Genomic DNA, 21,155 nt, shown 5'->3' on the forward strand with positions numbered 1-21,155 from the left:
CGGGAGTTACTTAGGAATTTGCCATCTTGGCATGAGACCTAGGACAACTAAGAAGGCAGATCTCCCCCTAAAGAAAATGAATATGATCAAAGTCAAAGGCCAGAAAGAAATTGGCCTGGCCTGTCTGGTCAGCGCCCTCCCAGGGGGCAGATCGCCAGGGGTAAATAGCTGGTCTCCCCTGGGCTGGACAGGGCTCCTTTAGTGGCATCTCCTAGGGAGAGGTCCCTGGGGGCCACAGTCACTTTTAGGGACCTTGGGATGTGAGGGCTGAGCTGAAACAGTAACTCTTCTATAACACAAGATGGCGCCCACAGCCCGCATGGAAAGAGGACTGGAGGCCCAGGGAGTCCCTGAAGAGCTATTTGTGAGGCTGAGGTTCCTTTCTACTGGCCCAGAAGAAAGAAACACAGCAGGGGGTGGTAGACCCAGGGCTGGTGCCAGGAGGGAGCTCCTGGCACTCACCAAGCTCAAGGCTCTGCTTTCAGGCAGAGGCACAACACTTTACAATTGCTTGGATGAGTATAAATAAATTGGAAACTCAGGAATGGGTATATTGGGCTCATGATACCCATGAGCCCACTGTCTCTCCTTTTTGTATTTGAAACTTCCCATAATGAAGTTAAAACATTTGGGGGCTGATGTGCCCCAAGTTGGCAGGGTTTGCAGCTGCCCAGAGCTGCCTGAGGGGCGTGGCCTGTGCCAGAGCCTTACACACCTGAGGGCAGGCTGGAGCCCGAGATGTGTGAGAGGTGACTGCCTGGGTACATGGTTACCACGTGACAAGTGTTCAGACAGGGCAGCGGAACCCGAGAGTACCAGCTCTGAAGTCTGACAGCCCCATGATTGGGTTCCTGCTCCCCACTTATTGCCAGCTAGCTAGTAAAATGAAGCAAGTTTTGTAACACTTGAGCCTCATTTCCTCTAGAAAATACATCTGTACCGGGGAGAGTTGTCTGGAGTGAGTAAAATTTCAGCATCTTGCCTGGCAAAGGGAAGGCAGGCAAGAGATGGCAGTCTCTATTCCGAGAGGATACACCAGAGACTCTGGCTCCTTCCGGAGCTCCAGCCCTTTCCCTCATGGGGCAACCACAGACATGCTTGGCTAGCAGTGAATGGCAGACTCTCCTGCTGAATTGGGCTCCAAACAGGGGCTCCAACCCTTACCCCCTTGCTCAGATGCACAGGGGCAGGTGCAGCCGCATGGGTGGCTGTGAGGTCGTTTGCAGAAGCAGACTCGGGAGGGTGCACAAGCCTATGGCCAGCCCAGCAGCTGGGCCCAGTCTCCACTCTATGGGATTCAGATTCATCCACTGAGAGCTCACGGTCCGGCAGGTGACCTGAGACTGCCCGGTGAAGGGAAGACTGACTGAGGAGAAGCAACATGAGGGCGTGCAAGCCCTGAGACGGGGCAGGTGTTACTTTGCCACAAGGACTCCCCTTAGGATTTCTCTTATGTGGTAGCTCCAGGGTGCAAGAAGAATGCTGACCAACATTTGAAAGGGTTCCAGATGCATTTGGGGACAAAAGCTGCACTTAAGCCGCTGGGAGGTTGTGTCTAGGTACAGCCCCACAGACTGTTATAAAGTAAGAGGAAAGAAACCTGCTCTTGAATTTGTTCTGCCATGGTCCAGGCCGGGTGACCTTACTGGAGGCACTGAACTTCTCTGAACCTGAGTCTCCTACAGATATGCTCATTAATTTCCTCTCTGATGAGATACTAGGTGGAAGCCCCTGGGGTGTGGTGCATGTACAGTCAATGTTGTGATGCCCACTCATCCAACAAGGCAAAGGAAAACAAAGGAGCCATACCGAGCACTGTGCACTGGCTTCTTGGTGGCCCCATCTCCTTAAAGAACAATAAGGGGACACTGCCTGCTAGGCTGACTGTGAACAATTACTAAAGTGCTCCCCCAGTGCTGAGCCTTTGGGCTCAGGTTGCTGGGTAGAAAAAGCCACAAATCTCCTTAGGTACCCCTTAGCTGATGACAGCCAAAAAAATCCTTTGCCCTGACTTACAATCCCTTGGTCAGTCACAGATCAGTGTCCCTCATCAGCTCTGCAGGGAGGCTTTAAAAGACACAGCACATTTATAAATGAAAAAGCAAATGGCTGGGGCAGGCGGTGGGGAGTTACCTTTCTTTTCCATCCGTTTCATGTCCATCAGCTTCTCCACGTTGTTGGGGTCATTCAGCCACAACTGCATCCGGACAAAGGGCTCCCGGCCCTTCAGACTAAGCTTGTGCCAAGGCTTTGGGCGAGCAAGGAGGTCGGAGACGGAGCCTTGGGTGAGCCCCAAGATGGTCTCCCCAAATAAGCGCTGACCTAGAGAGAAACAGAACCAAGAGGGTCATTTTCGAGGTCCTGGGATGTGTCAGGTTAAAATCAGACACAGGACTTAAAGGTGCAGAGTCTGGTCAGCTGAGTCCTGGCTTGGAGTCAGCACCTTTTTTTTTTTTTTAAGATTTATTTATTTATACAAGCACTGGGTACAGTCAGAAGCACGGGAGGGTGAGAAAATTCACCAGAGCCAGAGTGGGGAGCAGAACAGGCGGAACCATGAAATACACTGCTGAGGGGAGCAGCACTGGAGCCAGCACTTTGAGAAGGATTTCTTCAACTGGACCCTATTGCAATGGAGTCAGCATTACCCTTACACTCTGCTGACAACACAATGCCACTCTCAATAAAGTCTTCAGGCTTTGGGTGAACTGAGGCCCGGATAACACCTGGGGCACTTCTCAGCTTGGTTAATCCCTAACCAAGCTCAAGAGGTTAAGTAGCACACAGGGAGACCTCTCTTGTACAACCTCAAACCACAGGGCCTCTGCACGTCTCCTTTCACCATCAGCAAGGTTATCAGGTCTTGCTGAGAAAACAGCCCACTTGACCCAAGGTCACAGCGGGAAAGAGAAGGAGGGCGAGCTCCTCACTCTGGTTTCCTGAAAGGCAGGCCGTTTCCAATTCTTAAGGCTTGTTCCTGCAGTCCAAGCGGCCGCTGCTGCTGTAGCTCAGAGTGGATCAAAACCCCTCCCTCGAAGGCTGTCCTCCAGGCAGTGGTGGGCAGCCTGCCGCCCAGGCTGATAAGAGCATTTAACTGGAGGGTACAGCGGCTTAAGTCTGCGATGTGCATGTGCGTCAGAAATTCAAAAAGAAAATTCCTCTTCTCTTAGAGTCATTCAATTGTAAGTTAAGAGGGGACACCACTTTCAAGGGCACAAACAAGAACTAGGAATAACCTGAATGACCTGGTGGAAGAGCTTGTACGAGCAGCACTTATTAGGCAGAAATGGAGAATGGATCACAGAGGCTCGTGTTTGGTCCCATGAGGCCCAGGGAACATGACACCGGGACAGACAGTGGCCCTTCCCTGGAGGAGCAGTGGCCATGAGTGGCCAACACCCCCTTTGCAGCTCCCGTCTGCCATCTATGCTCATGGACCGCTGTGCTGTGTGGAGACGGCAGAGCACTGCCTGGTAGAAGGCAGGGGTCCAGGGAGAAGCTTACTGCACAGAAAGCTTTGGGCTGGAGAAATACATTTTTTTTTTTTTGGTGTCACTCATTTTAACTTAGAGATACATTTGGTGATTTTGCAGGCCTGTGGTTTCTGTAAGTTTCAAACCCAAGTCTGAGGGAGTCCCTAGGGAGTGTATAGCAGCTTTGGGTCAGGCCCTTGTCCTTAGATCTGTGACTGACTTGTCAGGCCATGTGCAGGTACCCCTGTATGTTTCAATAATCGATGAACACACAGTCCTTAAAAAAAATCAATAGCTAAAATTTTATTTGTATAAATTAATTTAATTAAAAATGCTCTCAATGGATGTTATTTTTTCTGTTTTTCTGTTTTGTATAAGAAGTGGGGTGGATAAGCTGACCTAACCCCAAGTCACCATATGCAAAACTACTGGGACTTACTTCCCTGCTTTCTCCTTTCTTTTTTCATCCTTCGGAAGGTACTGGGCAAATTTCAACCACTCTTTGGAACTGTCTTAAAAAGCACTGCAGAGAATGCTGCTCAGCTGACTTTGATATTAGGAAATAAGGAGGACACAGTATTTGGGGAGAGGAGGTTTCCATTCTCTGGATGCCTAAACCAAGAGAACCCTGTCAATTCTAAATTACGGGATCATAATTAGTTTGAAAGGACAAAACACTAATATTCTTACAGCCATGGCTACAGACTAGCAATGCCACAGCCCTCAGAGAGTCGCCTCAGGCAGAGGGCCCGGGATGTGACAGCCACAGACAGGGCATATGGCCTGGGTATGCAACCCAGTGGGAGGCACTGTGAAACCTTCTCTAGGGGCTGCCTCATGTTAGTGGAGGGGCTGGGGAACCCAAGACAGTGTCATGAGGAAGCAGGGACAGCAGTACTAGGACATGAGCTGCTGGGCAGGGTGCTGGGAAATGCTGCTACTTACAATCCCAAGTCAGGCACTATTGTTCCAGATAACTGAGGCCCAGAGGGTAGCTAGCTCAGTATTATAGATACAGTAAGTGGAAGGGTCAGAATTTGGACCCAGTCTGCTGGACATTTTCACTAAGCTATCCAGATGTTGCTGGGCTGATGTTGATCCTGCCCATCTCTGGTGTCCACAAAGATGTGGAGTTCTACTGGGTGTGGCCCAATTAGGGTGGTCAGAGAGGATGGCTTGGGTCTGTTCTGACTGGTGCACATATCTTTGAAGAGGTTGCCAGCTGGGGCACAAGAGAGGGAGTGGGCTAGGGTTGACCTTAGAGATTTAGGCTCCTTGTAAGTCTCTCATTGTTCACAACTGTAGGATGTCTGTGCTCTTGGAGGCCACCTGTAAACACTGAAGCCCTTTGGCTGGCTTAGCCTGAGTCCCCTTCCACCCATTCTTCCAGACAACAGGCAGCGGACTGCTGCCTCCCGAAAAAGTGGCCGGGAGGAACCTACCGAGGTTGTTGTCCGTCAGCACTTCCTTGACCCTCTTGGTTATGCCATAGGTGTCCAGCTCTGGGGACATAGCCACCAGTTCTTGAATGCTGAGGGCCGAGTGTCCGGAGAGAGGCAGTGGAGTGGTGGGCTGGGAGTCTGAAGCGGGCGGGTCGCTGGGTTCTGGGGGTTTGCCATCCTTGTTTGTTTCAATGGGGGGACAGGGCTGCTGGACCAGTTCAGTCAAACTCTTCACTGACTCGCTAGAGCTCATCGGTGATTCGGGCGCAGGGCTGCAGCTGGCAGAGGTCTTTGGAGTGCTTTCTGTAATTAAAGCACACAAAAAACTGAAGCTGAAAATAGCTGTCTTTTACCATGCACATCAACTTTCCTCATCTAGAAAATGCTAATTAAACGCCCTGCATGAGAAGGCTACAGTAGGGCAGTCTAAGGGGTTACATGAATTGTTTCAGTTTTTGACTGAGAGTAACCTCTTTTTTTCTTGTATTAAAAACAACAACAACACACACAGCAGCAGGAAGAACCAGAGATTTAAATAAAATATTTGTGAAAGGTTCACTATAAGGGCATGCTGTTAAAAAACCAGTCATATAGATCATATGCTATCAGTGTCACAATTTCTTCTAATGGAACCCCACAATTCTGTAATTCAAAAGCACTTTGGCTAGATTATAATGTGCAAATTTGATCTGTCCATAATTTTCATAACAAAGTGAACGGACATATTATTTTAAATGAGGGCTGTATGCGTTATGTGGTCACCACAGTGATGAACCCCTTTAAAGAGGAGACCTGAGGTCTTGGCTGCTGGCCCCTAGCAGCTCAGGGTTGACCCTCAGAAACCCCAGCTGGGTCTCACTGTGACTCCACTGTATTTACCCCCAAGGGACCAACAGAAGAGGAGAGCCCGCTCTGTTCCCCCAGTTCAGGACAGGCTGGGCAGACAAGCAGGCCAGTGCACAGCCCCGCCCCGAACTTGTGAGTGAGTTGCCCTTCCTGGCCTCTCTGTTAGTACCTACCACCTGTAAAACCTGAAGTCTATTCTAGCTAAGGGCTGTCTGGGATAAAGTCTTTGGCTATTTCCAGATTTCCAAATACAGAGAAAGATGGTGTCGAGAAGGAAAAGGCAAAGTGACTTAGTGCTGCAGTCCTGGCCATGAGGTTAAAGACTGCCTTTATAGTGTCTTCCTGTAATCCCTGCCCCTCCCCCAGGGTACCTGACAAGGCCTCTTAGCCCCAGGGGTGAGGGGCTGGGCCAGGTGTTGTCCCCTAGACTCTATGGCCCCAGAAAGGTAATAAAGCCTCAGAGGACAGGCCATCCACTGAACATCAGCACACATGGGTGGCACCCCAAAATACTCGCTACCAGACTAAACAGAAAACACAACATGGAGTAATAATTGAATTTCAATTGCCCATGTAACTGGAGTGCTCCTTGCTGGACACATATATCCTGAATAACAACATACTCTGAACTCGAGAGGATGGAAAATGTGTTCCAAATACTAGGGGTATTTCTATAAATACCCAGAAAGAGCAAAATCCCAAATAAAAGAACTAGCATTCAACTAACAAGCCTGTTTATTGCCTAAACTGGTACAGAGCTCTGCCATCACATAAACCTGTGTCCTCAACCTGGAAAACCAGGTTAAAAAAACCCACTGGTTTCTGAAAGATGTAAAAGAAACAGATGCAAACGGCAGAAATAGTCCATATAAATCTTTAAGGCAATATGAATCCTACAAATCGCATTTCTTCACTGCTCACCTTCAGGTCATCATACAACTGGATATAAAACCCAGCAAATGTTATTTTTGTATCTGAAGCAGCAAAGGAATTGTACTGTAAATTTGCCCTGATTCACCCATGCGAGGGACCGATTTGGCAGATCATCCATCTTGCTCACTGTATACTGTCAAGGATGGCATGAATTCCCCACATGATAAACAGATTTCTTCTCAGGTTTGTGTCCTTTAACCCACAGCAAGGTCAAAATCATGGCCGCCTGGCTAACAAATCATACCATGCCGCTGCCCCAGTGCTTTCTGTGTTTTGTTCTGGGTGTGGCATAGGCAGATCTCCCCGAGTGACCGCAGCGGCTGTGCATTTCTTTCTTCCAGGCATTCTCAGCAAGCCACTTGCATGCATTTTTGCCATGGAGAACCCTGACAGAATGAAGGAGGCTCCACCGCACATTCCCAGTGTCCCTCTGTGCTCCCCACAGTGACTACAGACAAAAGCAAAACCTCCCAGATCAAAACCCTGTCTGGCCCTTGAAATGCATGGGGCATGTGATGCCTGGGATCTAAGTCTCCAGTCTAAAATGTGACAGACAACTTGAAACTGAGTATTCTTCTTGGGGGACCATTTTATTGCTGACAGACACACGCGCACGCAAATGCCATGGTGTCTTAAGTCACAGAAGCAGGCTCAGACCACGTGTTTAGATAGGCATGGACAGATGTCACAGCAAATGGACCTGCTGCAGACACCATGAGGCGATGCTCTCAGAACATCATACTGGAAAGAAGGAGTCATTCTTTAGAAAGCTATTTCCAGTAAACACCCCAGCTCCACCAGCAGGAACAGCGGGACAAAACGAAACCCATTAATAAGTGCCCAACGTGCCCTGGTGAGATGGCTGGGCCCCGGGCCCTGGTGCTCACTGCCCGGAGGACAGTCGGCTGCCACTACTCGACATCTTGACAGAGCTAGAAACACAGTCTCAACAGGCAGGAAGAAATAATGATTTTTTTCTTTTTCGAAAAATAGCAAAAAAAGCTCTCTGATTAACACCAAGACTTTCTGAACTGCTCCCTTCCATATGATAAAAATGATGAAAAGTAGGAGTTTCAGGCTTGACCATTAAGGTACTGAAGCTGGGGGTGGAAGTTACTTTGATGAGCCAAATGTGTTACCTTGAATAGGATTTTGAACTTCTTGGAACATCCTGGTTTCCTCCCTGAAAAATGCAGACTGGGTTGTAGTGAGGAATCAACCCAGCAGCACATGTTTTGATGCTAAGTAAACACAGTATGAATTTGATTAAAAAAAAGGAAGTTATTAAATTGTACTGAAACGTATTTGTTTCCATAAAGGTATCCCACTGCAATGGCTATCTCTTCCTGATGTGTTGCTATTTCTTCCACTGGGCCTAGCATAAGACTTAGACACTGGTGGTAGACTCAAAAACTATTTCCTGGGTGATACCATTTAGATGACATTCTGGAAAAGGTAAAGCTGCAGGGACTGAAGCCAGATCAGTGGTTGCTATGGGTGAGAGGCAGTAGCTGACTACAAAGTGGCATAGGGAATTTGGGGAGGATGAGGGAATTAGCCTATATTTTGATTGCCAGAACTCTTAGGAGTGAAGAGTGAATTTTACTGTATGTGAATTACAGTTCAGTATAAACCTGCTTAGGAAAAAGTCCTGGTGCAAATTAGGAATGAAGATGCGCTTTCACACATTCCCCAAGTCTGCCACGTTGGGCCTCTGGGAATCTGATGATGACTGGTTCAGAGGTGGCCCTGCCAGTTATGTCAGGAGGAACTGGAGTGGCAAGGAGGGGAGGACAAAGGTTGTAGTTTGAGACACAGATGAAATTCAGTGTAGCAAGAACATGAGGCATAGTGAGGCCCACAGGGCCATGTTGTGCAGAGACTTTGAAGGAGCTAAGAAGTCTGTGGTTAATCCTAGTGCTGTGGGAAGCCCAGGAAAGGTCTATTTGAAGATGAACCCATCTTCCATCCCAGCAATGCTTCTCTTTTATGGATGCAAAAGAGGCACAAGTGTACACTGAGGCCTTGTCTGAAAGAGCAAAGAACTGGAAACAGTGCTCATCTCGAGAGACTAGGTCTTTAGATTGTGGCATTTTCTTACAATACACTATGCACAGCAGCAAGAATGTCAGAACTGGAGCCACATGTATCAAAGTGTAATGGGAAGTCCACATAGTAATGTGCAGAAAAAAACAGAGCATGCAGTTTGTAGAGGTGAAAGCTTATTATGCATACTTACGCTATGGTGTATGTGGCTGCCTGGATAATAAGTGAGGTTATAAAGTTACGGGAAGGAAAGATAAGCAATAAATTCGGGATAGACAGTCAATTTCTAGGAGGAATGAGATTGGGGAGAGGGCTCAAATCTGTTTTAAATATTTTAATTATTTTAAAAATAGAGGATTGCAGGGCCTCTCCTGGTGGCGCAGTGGTTGAACGCTGGGCTGCGAAGCTGCCCGCAGCCTCTGCAGCACTGGTTCGATCCCCGGCCACTAGTGAGGGTCCCACATGGTGCGACAGACCTCTCCTGCCACCCGCTGCTCCCATTAGCAGTGTATTTCAGTAAATCTGCCTGTTCTGTTCCCCGTTCTGGCTCTGGTGAATTCTCTCACCCTCCCGTGCTTCTGACTATACCCAGTGCTTGTATAAATAAATAAATAAATCTTAAAAAAAAAAAAAAAATAGAGGATTGCATAAGATCTAGCACCCATTCATAAAACTCTAAACATGAAGGGACTAGAAGGAAATTACCTCAATATAATAAAGGTTATCTATTATAAACCTACAGCTAATATAAATTTAATGTAAGACCTGCAACAATAAAGTACATATCTAAAAAAGCACTGGCAATATGTTCCATGACATCAATGATGAAAGATATTTTTGGAGACTCAACCCCTATGGCAAAGAAAATTAAAGGCAAAAATAGACAATTGTGGTTACTTCAAATTAAAAAAACCTTTTATACAACAAAAGAAAATATAAGTAGATTCAAAAGAGAAAATATTTACCTATTATAAAACTGAAAAAAGGGGCTAAGAAAAAACATATTAATTATACAAGTTAACAACAAAAGCAGCAATAAAAAAACCCCAATTAATAAATGGGAGCAGATCTGAACACACAACTCACTGCAGAGAATATCCAATGGACACATGGACAACTGTTCATCATCACTTTAAATAAGGGAGATGCAGGTAAAAATCACAACACGAGAGTATTTCACACTTGTAAGAATGGTACGTATTAAAAAGACGCCAAAAGAACTAGTGCTGGAGAGGATGCCAAGAAAGAGGAACCCTATTACACTGTTGATGGGAATGTAAACTGCTGCAACCATTTCTTGAAAGCAATCTGGATTTACCTTAAAAAACTAAAAATGGAAATACAGTTGAGCCAGCAATCCCACTCTTGGGCAGCTATCCAAAGGAGATCAAACAGTTAATTAAAAAAATCATACGCTCCACAATGCTTACTGCAGCATTATTTACAATAGCTAGAACCTGCAAACAACCTAAGAACCACTAACAGGACTGGATCAAGAAAATGTGCAATATCCACACCATGGAATACTGCTCAGCTCGAAGGAAAGACAAAATGTTTACAGTGAAATGGAAGGACTTTGAGGCAATTATATATGTAATAAAGAAAGTCAGAATGACGAAGATAAATACTGGGCATTTACATAGCGGATGATTCGACAAAACAAAATATGTAGGGCCTCCCCGGTGGCGCAGAGGTTGAGCGCTGGGTTGCGAAGCTGCCCGTGGCCTCTGCGGCGCCGGTTCGATCCTCGGCTGCTCCCCGGTCCCCAGAGGAGGGTCCCACATGGTGCGCAGACCTCTCCTGCCGCCCACTGCTCCCCTCGGCAGTGTACTTCGGTCCTTCTGCCTGCTCTGCTCCCCGCTCTGGCTCTGGTGAATTCTCTCACCCTCCCGCGCTTCTGACTGTACCCAGTGCTTGTATAAACAAACAAACAAACAAGTAAATAAATAAATAAAACATGCCTCTATTTAAAAAAAAAAAAATAAAAAATAAAAAAAAAATAAAAAAAACCAAAAAAAAACCAAAATATGTATAAAAACAGTGGACACCAATAAATAAAGTGAGATTTCTGAGATTTAAGAGGGGGAGGAAAAAGGGTCAAAAGGGTATAGGAACAGCAGTGGGGAAAAAAATCCAGTGTTTATATAATCACAAAATGGATATCCCTCATAAATGGCTTCTTTACCCCTGCTGATCATTAAACATTTATTCAGAAAAAAGGGGACTGAATTACAATTAAAAGTTTAGCTTGAAGCTGGGTGATGAGTACATGTGCATGTGCTTTGTTCTCTAATTTTTTAAAAAAGATTTATTTATTTATGCATACAAGAACTGGGGTACAGGCCAGAAATATGGGGGCTGAGAGGATTCACCAGAGACAGAGTGGGGAACAGAACAGGCAGATCTACCGAAATACACCGCTGAAGGGAACAGTGGGCGAGTCAGGAGAGGTCTGCTGCGCCATGTGGGTTGCTCCCTGGCTGAGGATCGAACTCGTGCTGCAGTGGCTGCGGATAGCTTCATAGGTTGCGTTTTAACCCCTTGTACCACCAGGGAGGCCCTTCTTCTCTAATTTTATGTTGGAAATATTACAACCTAATATCAAAAGGCGTGAAAATAAATAAAGAAGTAAATAAATTCATTTTGGTATACTGAATGACCTTGCAAATAGCAAGCTGGGGGCTGGGAGGTCCTAGGTGGCTGTTGTGTGTTCTGGGGAGTCGATGGTGGCTAAAGAGGGCACTGGGGTGGGGAAACTTAAAGGTTTAAGAGCGATTTAAGGGATAGCTTTGACAGGACTTAGGGGCCTAGTGAATGTGGGGAGAGGGCTGAGGATGAGGGAGCTTCCCCATATTGGGGGCTGGGTGTGTGGGGTGCCATTCCTAGAGAGGGTACTCTGCAGCAGGTGCACTGTGGGGTGAGAAGGAAGACGATATTAAGAAGCCTATTCTAATCGTTCGTAATAGCAACTACAACAAAAGCTAATATTGCTTGCATCCCCACGGTGTGCCCGGCACTGTGCTAAGGCTCAACGGCACAAGCACAATTCAAGTGTCACAGTGGCCTCACAGCATGAGGCCAGCAATCCATTGCCCTCTTGGCAGAGAACGGTATCATGTTACACGCCAGGAACTAGTGAGCTGGGGAGTCTTCTGAACAGCCCGCCTGCACAGTGGGGGCCTGCCCGCGAGTCACTGGGTGGCAGAGCTTCTCTACACTCTACACATGTCAATGTGCATCAGTCTCAAAGATGTGATGGCGAGCCACAAAAAGTCAACCCGCTCATGGGATCAGGGAAGGCAACCAAGATACATTTAGTGCTGCGTGTGAACATGGCATTGTGCTAAGTAAGGGGCTTCAGGCTCTGGGCCACCCACTTCTAACAGTCTGTGGGGGAAATGCAAACCCTGACCAGGACAAGAAACCAAGGCTCAGACAGGTCGTGCCACTTGGTCCAGACGGACGATAATCTTAACCAGATGGGGAGGGAGAAGCCTCCATGTTCTACCCATCCTCCACCTGCCAGTCACCATAGGGCCCAACAGCCCCCCAGCCTCTCCTCCTTCTCTTCCTCCCTCCCTCCTTCACACACTCACTCAAGCATTTTAAGGCACCTACTCTGTGTCACACACACCACCAGGCAGGGGTGGGAGGAAAGAAATTTGACACAAACCTTGCTTCCAAGGAGTCTACAGCCAGCAGGACTGGGACACTCGAAAATGGGTAATTTGCATATTTTATAACCCAGCTACACAAAATCTATCCAATTTTGACAGCAATAGTAAGGTGTTACATTTAAAAAGTGATCTGTGTGGATTAATTTTTTTTTTTTTTGCAAGGCTTCAAATCTTGCATAAGAGTAGCTTGTTAGTAAGACACAGAAGACACTGACTCAAGACCCTCTGAAACACATGAGGCATGCAGGAACTATAAAAGGATTATGAAAAATATTATATTCCAGAAACAGCAGGCAAACAACAGCTGCCTTAAGTTTTCAATAGAAGCCAATTGAAAATGCACACCCGCCATAATTTCAGAGACAAATCTCTCTGCAGTTTATCCGATCCACTGTTCAAATTTCCATACCCAGCCCTCTATCTGCAGTAATAATAACCCAAATTCCATTTAGTGTTCATTTGAGCAGTCAGGATAAAGTCATTTCTTATTATCTCCCTACTGTGTAAAAAACAGCTTGAAGGTAGGAAGTCAGCAAGCATTTTCACCAAAAAGTAATTATTGTAAGTGACATTTTTACTGCTGGCATGCCATAAGGCGAACTGTGCATTCAGAAGGACAAGTTGCTGAAACAAAATGACAGGGTACTCTGTGACATTCTGACAAGAACCCAAACATTATTTAACTGGCGGCTGGTCTGATGCACCACTTTTCATTATGTCCATAGTTTAGGCTTTGAGCCTGTGCCAAGCCAGGAAATTCCAAGTGACTATAAAGACAGACGAGTATGGAAAGATGGGAGTGAGAAAGGAGACTGGAGGGGAAAGGGTTGCTGAACAGAGTCGGGGAGCACGGTCATAGCCTGGCACACGCATGAGTGAATGAGAGAGGAAATCGGAGAGAGAGGAAAGGGGGGGGGGTTCAAGGGAGAGGCAGACCGGAAGATGAAGCCGGGAGTGGGGGAGTCGGTCGGGAGCCTCAGCAGTTCAGAGAGGCCCCAGGGGAACCCTGAGGCCTGTGAGGATGCTGCCTGGTTTGAAGGCTTCTCCACTGACAGTGCCGACAGCTTCAGGAGCCACATAGGTGGCCTTGTGCCCAGAGCACTGCCCAGCTAGCTCAAATGCACAAGGGTGGTGTGAACGCTCATCCCACCCTGAAACTCGGGTTATAGCGTCTCTGGATCACGGCGTAGAGCACGGTGAGTCTGTCCTCGGCCAGGTCTGTTCCAGAGAAATGGCAGACCCTCTCGCCAACATGTCCAACTTTGGGGGCACCTCAGGGCGTGATCCCTGCAGCCAGGCTGGCAGCAGGACTCACGGCCCTAGGGAGCATCCTACTTCTCCAGCCACATCTCTGTGAGACACAGCTAATGCAAAAACATGGAGATTTTTGCTTTTGAGTGTGACTGGGTATTTTGACTGATTAGCAGGGGCTTGAGACAAAATACCCGGATGTTTCATAGGTGGCACAGCCACATCCAGGAGACCTCTATGGTGCTTTTACCATGCTACCGACACTGCCCACCAAGATACATACATTAACAACACCAGGTGTATTGGAAAGGCCTCAGTGGCTGCACTACAGAACAACAGGGAGTAAGGGCAGGGGCTTCACTCCCATCCCCCCAAGGGCCTGGGGTCGTCTCGCCCCCAGAAGAGGTCCATTCCCAAATGGGCAGCAGCATCAAGGGTCAGTGCACATCCTCCCAATAAGCAGGGAGAGATACTCTTTGGCCCTCCACCGACCTTGGCAATGGCATTGCCTTAAATCACTGAAAATCTCAGCACACCCATCAGTTCACTCTTTTTTCAGTGCCAGAAACGGGTAACCTAAGAAAGGTCAAGTGGAGGGGTGAGGCAGGAGGAGGAGCCTGAGCAGAGAGGGTGGGACCCTCTGCAGTCCCAGGAAGGGTGGATGCCCCCTCAGTGGGATCTACTTTCCTTGACTCTCTCATAGCCCTCTGCCCCTGCCAGGACTGGAGCCAGGCTGGGTGAGATGAGGCCTGGCACACAGGAGCTGCTGGCGTGTGTCAGCAGCACATTTTAAGTCTGCCTAAGGAACTCTTATAGTCACATAGGAGCCAAAACGCGTTATTAACTAAGAAAATTTGTTTAGTAAAAGCAAGTTGTTATTTCACTTGTGCTATTTATATTTACCTCCCGAAACTTGACTTCTCAGATATGTGCAGCGAGGCCTGTACCTTTCACCCAATAACAAAACCTCTGGGCTCCAGGGGCAGTGAGTGCTGCAGTGGGCACGCTGAGGCTGGGGGAGAAGGGAAGGAGACCCAGAAGTCTGCAGAGGCAGAGCTGGGCGGGGGCTGGTCACACTCCAAGGAGGAGGGACTGTAGCAATAGGGAAGGGGCGCAGTCTCCAAGACGGACACCTGGGGCTTGAGCAGGGTGGGGGCTGCAAGCAGAAAAAGCTGAGACCTGTTTAGGATCCAGGGACTGTGTGTGGGGTAGGCGAGGGAGAGAGGAGCGGAGGCGGGCTGCCAGGTGGCCACGGGCAATGTTTTCACCAAGGAACACAGGGGTAGAGTGAGAGTGGCAGTTCTGGGGAGAAAAGGCTGGATGTCACCAGAGCGGGCTGGTCGGGGTGGGGTGCACACACTGGGCAGCGATGGTATAGGCACTGGCGGTGCCTCGAGGGTGGGAGATGTGGGCTGGGATCCACAAACACCGGCTGCATCTCATGCCAGCTTGTGAGCATGGTGCTTCCCTCGCTTGTGGGGTTGTTACTCTCCTTCATTTTCCCCAAACTGGGAAGGCACACCGGGGAGCCACCCTGTGCAGAGGAGATGTAGCCATGAGGCTGCCGAGGGGATGTGCTGCCTGGGCTGGGCGTACCTTTGTGGTGGCCACTGTAGGGATCTCAGGTGTGAATCTGCTCCCCTTCAGGGATCACTATATTCCTTGGGTCTTTTTTACACACTCTTATGCAAACAGGCATGTCAACAGCAGAGTCTGGGAATATTAAGATTAAAACCCCTCAAATTATAATTCAACTTCAGCAGTGAACTCAGCCTGGCAAGGTGGCAGAAGCAGCCTGGGGTGACAACTGGCCCTGCTTCAGGGGCACAGTGCTTGCCCTGTGATCCATACTTTCCTACAGATCCATACTGATACAGAAATAATGCTCTCAAATTACCTTCAATAACCCTATTACCGAAGCAGCTGTGTGTATGAACACTTATCAATGCGTCCCTGTGCATTAAGAGAAAATGTATGTCATACAAACAGTCTAAATATATATTACTGAGATGGGAAAAAACAAACCCTCTAGTTAAATTGCTTTGCTGTAATCAAAGATTAATCACCGCGTGTGAGCGCACGCACACGCGCCTGTGCTCGTGCATGCTTGTGTCCTCTCTCTCCAGGGTTTGCTTCTGACTCTGGGCAAGGCTGCTCATCCTTCACCGACAGTCACACTCTGGCGGGCGGCTCACAGTGCCGCTCTCATAGCGGAATTCATTTCCCCTGATTCCTATGAGTTGGAGGAGCTCTAAGTGGTGGTTTTAAATACTGTTTTCTTTCTGAGATTCTGGGCCTGCAGCTCAGGAACTCTCCCGACCCCCAGGCACATGGTGGGCAGCAAGCTTCCGCACGTCCACCTGTACAGAGGCCTCAGAGCAGCCTGTCCCCTTGTCAACAACACTGCCAGGCAGCCTGGTGTGTGGATAGTGATGAGCTGTGATGGAATGTTCCTTAGAGAATCCACGGCAGATCGAAGCCATGGAACACACGGGGTGGGGGTGGGGTGTTTCCCTTCATCCCAATAACACTCAGGTGAGGGAATGACCTGGCCCTACATGGACCCCGGGTCATGCTGAGCAGAACCAAATGACATTTTTGTTACACGCAACAGTATTAGAAAAGCTATTAAGGTACATTATTTTGCACATCCTCCTAATCTCTCTATACTGCTTTACTTAATTTGTGATGAAATTGTTGAGAAAGGGTACTTAATGTAGGACAGTCAGTAAAAGTAATTTATCATCTTCCCGCTTCAGTGCTCACGTTATCAGCGAACTCATTTTCTGCATTCATCATGCAATCAGCCTATTATTTGCATATTAATCAGGCAGTGGACCATGAAAGAACTGCATCCCAGCCAAATGCTGCACTATCTCAGGAGAAACACTCAGTAATTATCATACATCAGTGTTATGATGTGGTAATTGATTATAACATCTTTCTGCTGCCCCTGGGGAGCCCCTCTGCTAACCTGGCTCCAGGCACTCTGGACAGATTGTTCTTTTCCCTCCCCAAATCAGAGTAACCACCGCTGTTCTCTCCGAGTGCTATTTCTGTGGCGTATTGATCCTCTTGCAATTTCAATGAGGTATTTAAACCACTTGGAACAAAACTGGCCCTTAACAGGCACAAGAGGGCCAGCTGTGAGAAAGACACGTCCCCCTGGACTCCGAGGGCCCTCTCTCCTCAGCCTTTGGGTTTCAGAGGTGCTCCTTTGGCTTTCGAGAAAGTTTCCTTATCACATGAAACGCTGCAACGTCTAATTGCAAAGTTGGTACAAAGGCAGCGTGGCTGCTTTATTTAGGTGCCAAATGACAGACTAATTTTGGTCCTCTTGTAAAGGACAAACCCAACATCTGCCAATTCAGACTCAGGCTATATTTAGGAACCCGGTTCCAAAGGGAAGAACAAAACACAAAATCAAGATGAAGCCGGTGACGGAAGCGCTGGCTCCTTTCTGTCCGGGACTCCCTCCTCTCTCCTCGAGGGGAATCTGAGCGTGGTGCTGAGGCTGCAGCCAGGCTCTTGGGCTGGCTCAGGGGCACTGGCAGGGAGAGGAAATCTGGCTGAAGGGGGGCTGTCTTTTAGCAAGGGGAAGGACCGTGGGCCACTGTGTTTTCTGCAGCTTCAGATGTAGAGGGGCTTCAGGGCAGCATGGACCTGCACCACAGGAGGGTGATATGCTTTCAGTTGCAAAACTTGATAAAATTGGGTCTGACGCTGCCAGTGCTATGTTGCTGCCCCTCAGCCCTCATGCGTAACTCCCGACTGAAACACAAGTGATGAATCTTGGATTAACTGAGGCATCTGATTTTCTATCTTAGATCTGATTTATGATGTGTGTCCACTTGTAATCTGAACCTGATTTTATTCCTTGTTTTGAAAGGTGGCCTTGACTTCTCAGAATGCAGTTCCTGGAACCAACCCTTTGCCCACAGGGGGACCAGGCCCTCAGGACCACACCCACGTCCCCTCTGCTTCCTGACCCGGGACGGGTCCCTTCTCGTCTTTGAGCCTTGGTTTTCTCAACCCATAAGCAGGGGAAAAAGATTGTTTTTACTTACTGATATAGAATTAAAGGTTTTAGCACTGTGTGTGCAACAGAAAAGATGCAAATATATGTAGTTTCCTCATTTTTTTCCTGCCACCATTAAAAATTACCTGAGGGTTTTTAGCTGTTAAAGCTTCATCCCCTTGGCCTAGAACCAAACTACTGAAAAACGAGTCCTCATTTGCTCCTATGACCTACTTTTGCCTCCTGAACTGAATGCTCAATGTACTGTAAATTCTGTTTTCCAAAGAAAGTCTAAAGGAGAAAGGAGGTGTGTCCGGAGGCTCGTGACTACAGCCTGTGGGGCCTTCTCCCCAAGGGGGAGCTGGGGCACAGCACGCGGGTCCCTGTGAGCATGTGAGCGAGGTGTGTTGCCGCTTGCCGGGATGACGCTCACACCGGGCTGCCTCACCCCTGTGCCAGACTTGGTGCACTGGTTTGCCCCAGTGGCCTGAAGCATGACCCCAGCCTTCCTCTTGAAGCTCAAGATGCTGGGTCAACTTTAAGGAACGGCAGATGGAGAGCTTCAAAGATGGCGGCCTTTTGAGAAGCCAGGAGTCTGGGGAGTCACAGGCAGGTCTTCCTTCAGCTGACTACTGGTGTGGCGAGGTCTACACTGGACTGTCTCCACCACAGGAGTGAGAGGCTGGACTTCTTTTCTGTTTTAAGGTCAGAGGGCTGCTCTTGTGTGTGCACACACATTATTCTCCACCTGTCTATGCAGAAAAGCCCAGCGCAGATGGCACTTCCTCCAGGCTGGCTGCTGCTTCCATGTCTTCTATACATGGATTTCTTTCAACCTCCCAATAGTCTAGGATCCAGGCACTTAATTTTTCCCATTTTATAACCACAAGCCACAAGCGACTCAGCAGCAGAGGCAGGACGAGCCCTTAGCACCCACACTGGCCCTGCCCGCCATGCTGCTCACTTGAGCTGGCGACTACAGGACGGCGCCTTATGCTTTGTATTAAATTAACTTAAGTATCCCTCGATAGTGATTGGTTAAATAAAATATGGTATATTCAGATACAGGAATTCCTACAGCTGTAGGAGGAAATTCTTTAGCATTAGCCTAGGAAAGCCTCCGACTCACGATAGGTGAGAAAAGCGAGGTGCAGCCCTGCATGCTCCTACCTCCAACAGAAACTGGGGAGGGAGGCCACTTGTTTTTAAAAGGGTGTAAGTAAACCTTTTGCACTCTTGCATCAAATCCTGGCTCTGAGTTCAAACCACCAAAATCCTGGACATCTCATGGGCACTAAGCAAAGGACATTATATGTGTAAAAGGAATGTCAGCCTCTCCCTAAGGAGGGCAGTGGCTGGGCAGCTGTGAGGCCACGTATAGCACAGTCCCATGGCCATAATGCCAGGGAAGGGGGGCCCAAGAGACCACCCACATTAGAGGCTGCAGCAGCAGCTGTCTTCTCAAGAGGCAGCTGATGACCCGCTGAATGAGGACAGGGACACAGAGCAGAGGATTCTCTACAGCACAGCGGGTGTGGGACCCACAGTTCCTGACTGACACGCTGGGGGAGAGTCAGATATTTTATGATTAATCCAAGGAGACTGGGCCACCCTTTTGCTTATACAACTTGCAACAATCCATCTGAAGCTGGTGTGGAAGCAGGGCAGTAACAGCTTGTTAGCTACAGTAATGAAATGCTACCAGATTAAAGAGTTACAAAGCTGAGAGCATCTGGCAACTCTTCTCTATCATTTCTCCTAACGTAATGACTAACGTTGTTGCATCCAAGGAAAATCTGTTCCTTTCCTCTTTTTCCTCCCCCTTTTAGAGTTGTCTCTTGTTTCCCTTCCTTCCCTAGGGGCAAAAAGATTAATCACACCAAGGAACTGTGAATATGAAATGAGTTTTAAGGAATGAAAAAGGAAAAAAAAACCACCAATGGGTTCCTAGATCATATCTACCTACCTATCTACACACACACACACACACACACACACACCCTTCACTGTATCCCAAGGTTTTCTCCCCTTTAAAAAAACTGGCTGATGAGCAGTGACTGCAGCCACACTGAGAGAACAAGCCTCCTGGGCCTCTCCCTCTTGCTCTAAGTGCTCCTTGGCTTCCCCTGAGCCAGCAATTGCTAAGCAGTGGGAGGTCAGGTGGTGGCTGATACCTGGGATGGAAGACAAACAAAGGGAGGCTGGGAGAGTCTCTGGAAGACTACCTGCAATGCTATCTTCCCGTGGTGTTCGCCAGATTAGAGAGAAGACAGTTCCAGAGGGGTCCCCACGTTCATGGCCACCCTGCCCAAGACACTGCGAGCTGTGACAGAAGCCAACACAAAAATATTTGAAGAAAACCAGATTGCCAGAAAACAGATGAACAGGGGCTGATCTTAAGTTCTGTCCTGAAAAAAACCTTTTTCAAAAAGTTACTCATATGGCTGATATGGCACGTGCTGCTCGCGTCTCCTCATCAAGGCCCCAGCAGCTTCCAAGGAGAAGCACAGGCCATGAGTGAGACCAGGGACTGAAAATGGTGTTGCCTTTCCGTAACGCCCAGCGCCATCACCCCAGCGCATTAACCATCAAATGAACATTTAGAAACTGTTCTATCCTCCAAGAGGAATAGATGATGAAACTATTGAAACTTTAGTTTCTCCCTCCTTATTGTGAGACTGATCAGCAAATCTGGCACACAAATCACTAAGGAAAGTGGCAATGCCGAGGGGCAACGAGCTGGGCAGAGAGGGGCTGGCAGGAATTCTGCAGTGAGGAGCGGATTCCTGTGTCAGCAGTTTGCGGCCCTGATGAGTGAGGCCACTCTACTCCCGTGGCACCTCATCGCCATGGTAACTACGCACAGGGCCCTGGTATTAGCCCCACCATCTCTGAGGCTGTCACTTCTACTGAAGGGCTGTGTCTGGCGGCCAAGTGGACAGAAGGCAAGTCTTCCAAAGTCCTTCCACACCGAGACACTAAGCCACCCCCAGGGCCAGCTCAGTGGTCTAGGTTCTCAGATCCCAAGTGCTTCTCACCAATATTCAGGGACAAAGCAACCCAGGGCTGGAATTACCTCCCTTCGGCCACCTGGTCTACCATTCGGGGCCTCTTTGTGCAGAGGCCTCAGGGAGCCACTGTCAAGGCTGGAGCATCTCTCTGAGCCTAGGAGCTCTTGAAAGGATTCCGTGGTCGTCAGGGTGAGAAGAGGGACTCAGAATGCTGTGGAAATCCGAGGACCGGAAGACTTTACTCCCCTGACTGTGGGCGTAGCAGTGACGAGTGCTCCCTCAGAGACAGCGATTTTTTTAAGCTGTCAAGGATGATTCTGGAGTCATTCAACCCAATGATATGTCACCACTCACCATCACAAAATGATCCTAATTTGCTATCTAAATCACACACACTGCAAAGCATTGCTACTTAAAATTTTGGGGACACTCTTGGAAGAACAGCAGTGAGAGAGAAA

At 48.2% G+C, this 21,155-nt stretch overlaps 1 protein-coding gene across 5 annotated transcripts in view; it reads right to left on the bottom strand.

Moving 5' to 3' along the window:
* CUX1 (cut like homeobox 1) overlaps positions 1 to 21,155 on the bottom strand; it is a 320,905-nt gene that overhangs the window by 29,935 nt on the left and 269,815 nt on the right. For 3 of the 5 annotated variants that reach the window (XM_037506891.2, XM_037506890.2, XM_037506892.1), the window contains exons 21-22: positions 4,916 to 5,218; positions 2,134 to 2,322 (exon numbers count right to left, since the gene is read on the bottom strand). The exons of the other annotated variants lie outside the window; for them this stretch is intronic. In XM_037506891.2, the coding sequence (XP_037362788.1) occupies positions 2,134 to 2,322; positions 4,916 to 5,218 (492 nt within the window). The remainder of the gene's footprint in view (positions 1 to 2,133; positions 2,323 to 4,915; positions 5,219 to 21,155) is intronic. 5 annotated transcript variants of the gene reach the window in all.

The sequence above is a fragment of the Talpa occidentalis genome, unplaced genomic scaffold, assembly GCF_014898055.3.
Source record: "Talpa occidentalis isolate TD23 unplaced genomic scaffold, MPIMG_talOcc4v2.1 talOcc4.12, whole genome shotgun sequence".
NCBI classification, from domain to species: domain Eukaryota; kingdom Metazoa; phylum Chordata; class Mammalia; order Eulipotyphla; family Talpidae; genus Talpa; species Talpa occidentalis.